Raw genomic sequence first — 8,382 nt, 5'->3', positions numbered from 1 at the left:
CGTCATAGGTTAACAATCAGAGGTTAAACTAACATGCAACGGGTCCTAGGGTCCATCGATTTGGCCGAAACAAAAAGGGGTAGAAAACGGAGATCGAAGTTAGAAACTTGTTTTATTTATGCCCTACCTTGAACACGAGGATATGTAAATGAGACGGGGGTGTACGACCGACAGAAGGAGCGGTTTCTTTTCCCATCTCAAGTCAACGCGGGTGTTCATGGTGGTACTTTAACTCATACTCGGACTAACTAGTTTCATAGTTAATTTAAAACAAACGATAAACAAACAAAAAAACAAACAAAAAAAAAACAAGCTATAAAAAAGCATAAAAAAAACGAAATAAAAAAGGAAAGAGAAGGGGATTTGATGCACCCTCAACCTACATGTATCGTTGACACCGTCTTGGGTCGTAATCGAAGGTAGATTTTATCTCGAGAGGCCGTCGTCGACGAAGAACAAAGCACACGCGCGTTTTGGAAAGTTTCTGGACAGCGATTTTAAAACAGTGATATCTCCCTCGTTTCACGACGAAAATTCGATTTAAAAGATGTTTTGAAAACTAGAAAGAAAGGAGAACAGGAATCTTAAAGCAACCCCTGCTCGTTTTGGGTTATTGGGCACGAAAAACGAGCACAAACAGAACTGGACAGACAAGAAGAAATCGCAAAAAGCAGAGTGTATAACACTCTGTTTTTCGAGGGATTTCGTGTACTCTCAAGGGCAATTTGGCTCGTAAATCTTTGTCTAATGTGTAGATGGATGTTATGTGGTTAATTAGGAACAAGAAACTCGAGTTTTGATGAAGGTTTGATGGAGGAACGAATTGTATTTCGAAGAAGACACACAAACAGTTTCAGTTTGTATGTCGGTTTTGTTTAGGGTTTTTGGAGAATGTTTAGGGTTTGTTTCTGAGGTTTAAAGCTTATGGGTGATGGTTGGATGTAGGGAGAACTTAGAGGAATGAATGTATGGTGAAGGGGGGGTATTTATAAGGAGTTAAAGTAGGTTAAAAGAGAGGAGGAGGCAGTCGGGCTCAATCCCGTATGGCTGCTGTCCATGGATTTTTGTGAGGGTTTGAGGGGGGTTTTCTTGGTGGTTAAGTTAGGATAATATGGGTAGGATACTAGGGTATGGGTTAGGGTTAATGGGTACGGGTCTTGGTAGTGTTTGGAGCGGGTTTGGGCTCGCGAATTGGCTGCCAAAACAGGGGGGGCTGCATTGGTTGCGGGCTGCTTGTGAGGGGTTTGGGACGAGAATTTGGGCCGTGGTATGGGGGGTTCGAACAAGGGTGGATGGGTATTGGTATGGATTGGTTGATTTACTCGAGATTCGTGCCAATTCACAAAAGAAACGGGCTAAAAAACCGAGCTAAAATCGAGCTCAAAACACACGGTTGAAACGAGTTTTCTTCGCTTTTAAAATCGATTTTTCAAATCAAATAACCCATTAAAATAAATGACTTTTCAAATCAAATATATTCACAAAATGATTTTTCAAATCGAATATTTATTTTATTTTCAATAAAATAAACTTGGGAAAATAAATTCAAAATAAAATAAATTAAATTGAAATCACTTTAAAAAGCTTTAATTTAAATATCATTTAAATTAATAAAATGAACTCACTAAAAAACATTAATTTAAATATCATTTAAATTAATAAAATACTTCATCGACGACGCCCATTCTACCTCGTAAAACGAGCTCCAAATAATGACAATGACAACTAAAGAATACATGTGTCCTATCATCATCGGGTGTTTGTCGGGTTCTCTATAAATTCCAATATCGACGGATACGGGTATCTACAGGGGTCGAGACAGTGATACGCGCTTTGGGTATTTGAATAACCAATGAAAATACAAGCTGTGGATCGATTTTCTAATTTGTGCTTCGTATACGGTCGAAGCCACGGATAACAGAGACAGCCAAAGTTGTGAAGTTTGTCGTAGTCGGGTTTAATGTTATGTAATTTAAAGTATGGTGAATCTCCATTTAAGGTTTTCGTAGGTAGTCTATTTATAAGATAGGTTGCGGTACTAAAGGCGAATGGCCAATAGGAAGTCGGTAGGGCTGCGTGGTTTAGTAAAGCTAGACCGGTCTCGACGATGTGACGGTGTCGACGTTCGGCATAACCGTTATGTTCCGGTGTATGTGGTGGACTTGTAAAGTGAGAAATTCCGTCATTGAGAAGGGAGGTGTTTAATTTAATGTATTCTCCACCATTGTCGGAGAAAAAGCGTCTAATAGGTTTATTAAAATATTTTTCGACGAGGGTTTTAAATTGATTAAATACTATGGTAGTTTCGGACTTGCGTTTTAACGGATATAGCCAAGTGTATTTGGTATAGTGATCGACAAATATGACGTAGTATTTATAGTTGTCTCGAGATGCGATTGGGCTAGTCCATAAATCCGAAAATAGAAGGTCTAAGGGAGCTGTTGAACGTAATGAAGAATTGGAAAAGGGGAGTTTCTTGCTTTTGGAAACACAGCATGCAGGACAATAATTAAAATCTGGTAAACTTTTATTCATAAGTTTGATTACATCATACGAGGGATGACCGAACTTATGGTGCCACGATATTGGCGTGGTTCCTTTTTCTTTGACGGCAGCAAGAGTGACGGGTTTAATTGGGCTCCATTCGTAGATGCCCTTGGTTGCTCGGCCCTGGAGGATCGTTCTCCCGGTTTTGAGTTCCTTTACAATAAACAAATTTTGTGAGAAAATGACATAAGCATTATTATCGGCACATAATTGCGAAATTGAGATAATGTTACGAGATATTTTAGGGACATGAAGAACATTATTGAAGTGTAAATTATTCATGGTAAACGAACCTGTATTCTCGATTGAGAGGGCGGAGCCGTCACCGATGAGTAGGTCATCTAAGCCGTCATATGGTGAGTGGAATGCGAGGGTGTCGAGGTCATGGGTTAAGTGATGTGAAGCACCACTGTCCATAAGGAAATTCTGGTTTGGTTGGGAGCCGTAGTTGGCGAGATGGGCTTGGGGTTGTCCGTGGTGTTGGCGGTAATTGGGTTCGGGAAAAACAATGTTCGGGAAAAGCTTCCTGAACAGTGGACAGTTCGCAATTACATGCCCCGTTTCTCTACACCATTGGCATCGTCCTTTGAAAGGACGAGGGTTAGCATTGTTGTAGTTGGTTTGTTGCGGGTTTGGTGAGTTTTGCGAGTAGGTGGGTGGGTTTTGAGAGCGGGAATAGCCGCGGTTTTGGTGTGGTTGGTGGCGGTATGCAGCGTTGGCAGAGGGTTGGAAGTGGGTTGGTGTGGTGTCGTGGGTGATGAGGAGGTCGTGTTGAAGGAGCTTTTCGTGTAGGGCTTCGAAGGTGATTGGTGTATCGCGAGCCCGAACGGTTTGAATGACAGGTTTATAGGTTTCGTAGTCAAGTCCTTTAAGAACTTGGGCTATGATGTCTTCGGGGTCGAGTATTTTGCCCATGAGGGCGAGTTGATCTACACAAACCTTTATTGAGTTCATGTAGTCGGAGATACTTTGGTCCGTTGTTTTGACGATGGAATCAAATCGTTGTTTTAATTGGAGGATATGTGCCCTCGATGGGTTGGCGTAGGTATTGGCAAGGATGTCCCAAGCCTCTTTTGCGGTTTTGGCCCGAACAATAAGTGGTTGAAGAGCCGTGGTGAGGGTGCCCATGAGAGCACCAAGGATCAACCCGTCTTGTTTTAACCATGAGAGGTAAGCCGGGTTGGGTTTTTCTTGTTTGGTTTCATCATTGATGGTTTGTGGTGGTGGTGTTTCGGTGCCATGGACAAAGCCAAGGAGACTAAATCCAAAGAGGATGTTGGTTAACTGGAACCTCCAGGCCGTGTAGTTGAGCGGATTCAACTTGACACAATTGTTGAGGTTGAGCGAGGTGAGGGGTTTGGTGTTGTCATGGGGGTTAGGAACCAAAGTTTCGGTGGTGTTGTTGGTCATTGTTGTGGAAGGACACGAGTTGAGAAGGTGGCGTGAAGGGCGTTTGAAGGTGGGACGTTTAGGACGGAGAAGGTTGGATCGATAAGGTCTCGTTGATACCATATAAGACTTGTATATTTAGGTTAAAAGCTTGTATAAATTACATTGGAAGTTATGAGTATTTATAGGAGTACAAGGAGAGACATTAGGGTATAAACAAGATATGCAAGATATACATTTTCCTAATTTGATAAGATATACATATTTACTTTGCTATATGTTTTGGTAAGGATTGATATGAAGATATTGGTGTTGCTTGAGGAGTACGTTGGTTAATAATTCCAACTCGACATGAAACATTACCAAGAAAATAAAACCATTCGTACTAACATAAATCGGGCATTTCTGGAGACGAGATGTTACATTCTGGTCCAACATAAATCTCCTGAAATTCTCACCAAAATGTAATTTATGATAGTAACAATAACACTGAAAAGTACTTCAACTTGTATCACCATTACACTTGGGCAACTTAACTACACTATTGATTGGGACGTGTCGTATGAGCCTCCAGTGAACAATGTTGGACATTGTACCAAGAGTACAGGACCTAGCTAGAGGCTGATAAAGCCCTTTGCCTTGAGGTTTTCAAGGGTTTCTCGGAGAGATACTTTAGTAGGAGTATACTCTATGCCCAAACCTTGAGATTTCTCCTTGGAAATTTTGTATGTCGGCTCTAGAGGTTTGTCATCAGCACACCTACAATTATTATTAATAGAATAGAATTAGGTGTGCATCATAGTAACATATAGGAAAAGAGAAGGATCAAGTTGTCATATGATTGATTATGCTTGTTATTTTGTACTAGTAAGAGAAGAAAAGAACAATAACTCACTTATTTGGAAGCGTCAGAGAAGGATAAAGCTGGCGCAACATCTCCACAATTTGAGACATATGAGCAACGGTGTCGACTAGGCAGTATCTCCCTTGTGCTGAAGGGACCTCTAATGCAAGTATATGTGCAATCGCCACATCTTTGATATCAACCCAATCAAAAGTTGCATTTGCACCAATCATATTCCAAGTTTTACGGGTTTCAATATGAGTATCAAAACACGAAGCAAGAAAAATATGGGAGAAACATAGAGTACCATTGATTAGTTTGGCTATTATAGCTACACTTTCATTAAGCGTTGGCTGCAACATAGGACTTAGAACCACTCCTGGGTTTATCGAGATCAGGTCTATATTATTCTCTTTCGCAAATCTCCATGCTGCTTCTTCAGCCAAAGTCTTTGATAGCGCATACCACTTCTGTAACCCAACAAATTACATAAACAAAGGTACTGGTTAGTACAGATAGACAGGCGGTGTCAAGGCAAGTACCTGTGAGTTAATGTCTCCGGCATACCATCTTTTTCTTACAGAAGTCTGGATCAGAAAACCAGGTTTCGTCAACCACCACATGAGAAGAGCGAGGTCTTTCTGAATGTACAACTGCAGCAATTGAAGATGTCAAAATAACTCTAGTGACAGAAGGTGCTTTGCTGCAGGAGGTGAGGACATTAAGCGTTCCCTTGATTGCGGGATCAAGCACATCAGTCTGAAACGAACATAGTACGATCACTACGATGCATTAAAACAATACACACACAGCTTGAGGTAAAAACAGTTGGTAGCAGCTAGAATTTAGGAGATAAATAAAGGCAAACCTGAGGATCATGGAAATTGAAAATAACAGGAGAAGCAGTGTGAAAAACAGCGTGACAACCAAAAATGGCAGCATCAAAAGAACCCTCTTCCAGTAAATCAGCTTTGAATAAGTGAAGTCTCTCCTTTGCTCCCTCTAATTCCCTTAAATGTTTTGTTTTGCTTGCTTCATCTGTTTGTTTTGTTTATTTGCCCCAAATAAAGAGTTAATAATTCTAGTTCATTGATTTTCAAAAGTCCTCTAAAATGAAAAGTAGCTAACAGGGTGCGTTTCCTTGAACAATGAAATCTTTTTTTTTTTTTTTGACAAATTACATAAATTGAATACGAGTTGTTATAATCTTGAACAAAAAATCCGATACTGAACCAAATGATCATGATTTGCAATAGTAATCAAACTATGGCAATAGGAATTGGGATACAAACTTGTCTACGACTTTATCCTATAATTGGGTTGGCATACTAAATAATAATAATAATAATAATAATAATAATAATAAAAGAATAAAGAGAAAAGAGTACCTGGAGAACGAAGAGCAGCATGAACAGTATAACCCCGGAGGAGTAAAAACTTGACGAGCCAAGAAGCAATATAACCTGATGCACCTGTCACGCACACCACCTTCCCTTCCCCACTCATTTCTCTTTTTGTGTATAATTAATTATTCTCTCTTTTTTTTTAGTTACTGTATTTATACTTTGCTCACTTCTTCTTCTGGTTTTGTTTGATTGATTCACTATAAGTGTGTGTCATTAATCTGATTATTATACTCGATCATCGAGAGGGCTACACTGACGTAGTTGCTTACTAAATACTGACGGTGCGTCTTTGGACCACCCACACAGTTTGACTTTTTATTATTGGACCAAAATGAGTTACTAGTGGCTCGTACGTACGGTATGACTCGTATAAGTCGGCCATATTTGTTTATTTATTTTATTTTAAATTATCTCAATTATTTGTTTATATTTTTTATATTTAAGAGTAATTTGATCATATATATTTATTATAATCCATTTATTATACAATATACATTATTATCATCATAAATGGTCTCCTTTCCTATTTTTTTAATCTTTGTCACAAAATCAAAATTAAACAAATATGAGTAATAAAACAGAAGGAATAATATATAGAGTTTACAAAAATGATAAATACGAAGTACTACATAATTATTTCCGTACATGTTAAGAAAAATATCGGAACCTTTAAAAATTACAACAAACCTCTCTTGTGACGGACATATCCGTCACAAGCTTGCGAACGGGTCAAGTAATATTCAGGTAGGTAGATAAGACAAAACAAATTGTTACTTCCTAAACATTCTGCTTTTGTCTTATCTACCTTATATGGGTAATACTTGACTCGTTGCAAGTTTACGACGGATACGGCCGTAACAAATGAGAATTTGTGAAATAATTAAAGGGGTAACCTTTCACAAAAAGTTACGGTGTAGCTTCCAAAACCCCGCCCCATCCTATTTTAATAAGGATTGCGCATGTTAAATTAGCTCACTTATTCTCATTTATACATGGATTATTCTGTCTGAAACCTTCAATCAGTTTTATGTGACCATTTTTATGGCTTAACTTTGTTTGTTCCTTCCACTTGCTTGATCCTATGTAAAAGTAATCTTAAATCTTAATATGTTACTTTTTGCTTTAGGGGTAAAATGGGAAATAGTATGAATGAGACATTTCTTGGAACTAAATAAAATTAATTAATACTCCCTCCTATTCTAAATAACTATCCCTATTTCCTTTTTCGTTTATTCACAATACTCTCCCCATTTCCTTATTTGGTAAAATTTTATACTTATTTTAATCACCCTACCCCATAACAATACCCCACAATACTCATACTTTATCTTATTTTAATCACCTTACCCCACAACAATACTTATTTTAATTACCTTACCCTACAACCATACTTATTTTAATCACATAATATCTTCCCTCTCTCCAATCTCCTACCCCATTACAATATTTTACCCTATAATACTCCCCTCCCTTAATTCTCGTGCCCTCCCTAAAAGAGGAGGGTTATTAAGAGCATCCGCAAAGGTGGGGAGGTGCCTCCCCATATGTCCTCTCTCTCCTGATATGGGGCTCCTCATTGTTGCACAAAGCTCCCCAACATTTGAGGTTCCACTGTTTTTAGAGGAGCTCTCCAAAAAAAAAGTAAGGCAATTTGTGTTACTTTTGGGGAGGTTCCCAAATTTTTGTGTGTGAATTGGGGAACCCCATTATTGCATAAATGTAATTATGAAATGGGGAGGGTAAATGGAAAAGTTAGTGGGAAATGAGGTGGACGAATAAGAAAAGGAAAGAGAAGATATGGGGAGCCTCACCTTTGCGGATGCTCTAAGAATAGGAGGGAGTACTAGTGTAAGATTCATGAAAATTCAAGGGATTGTTTTAAATTTTAAAAACGGTTTTTCTATCCTATGCCCACTATGCATAGGATAAGAAGCTAAAATAGGAAAGTATTAAATGTATTTTTTGTGAAGAAAAGTAAAAGTGATGAGATATTACAATTTCCCATGAAAATATCATTTAACCCTCTTAAAAAATATAGATGAATGTTACACTATATATTTAATCATTATAAGTCGACGATTTTCAACCTGAAAACCGATTTAAGACAGTTTAGGTCAAGTCGGACTCTAATTCAAAAGATTATGTTGTTGAATTTCCACCATTTTTGGGATTGAAATCCAAGATCCAATGAGCATA

General features: G+C 38.4%; 1 protein-coding gene across 2 annotated transcripts; it reads right to left on the bottom strand.

The window, feature by feature from the left end:
• Nucleotides 1–4,306: 4,306 nt before the first annotated feature.
• Nucleotides 4,307–6,373, bottom strand: LOC141619764 (phenylacetaldehyde reductase-like). 2 transcript variants are annotated; one of them, XM_074436784.1, is made up of 6 exons: nt 6,169–6,373; nt 5,649–5,818; nt 5,348–5,539; nt 5,088–5,250; nt 4,832–4,970; nt 4,448–4,695 (listed from the first exon to the last, which is right to left on the bottom strand). In XM_074436784.1, exons 1-6 carry the CDS (start codon nt 6,284–6,286, stop codon nt 4,551–4,553), a joined length of 927 nt encoding a protein of 308 aa, XP_074292885.1. In that variant the 5' UTR covers nt 6,287–6,373; the 3' UTR covers nt 4,448–4,550. The 2 variants fall into 2 exon arrangements, with proteins under 2 accessions (XP_074292884.1, XP_074292885.1); XM_074436783.1 differs by having other exon boundaries at nt 4,307–4,695; nt 4,832–5,250.
• Nucleotides 6,374–8,382: the final 2,009 nt, after the last annotated feature.

Source organism: Silene latifolia, chromosome X, assembly GCF_048544455.1.
Source record: "Silene latifolia isolate original U9 population chromosome X, ASM4854445v1, whole genome shotgun sequence".
Lineage (NCBI taxonomy): Eukaryota > Viridiplantae > Streptophyta > Magnoliopsida > Caryophyllales > Caryophyllaceae > Silene > Silene latifolia.
Note: the sequence above shows the minus strand (reverse complement) of the source record. Positions and strands in the feature narration are given on the sequence as shown.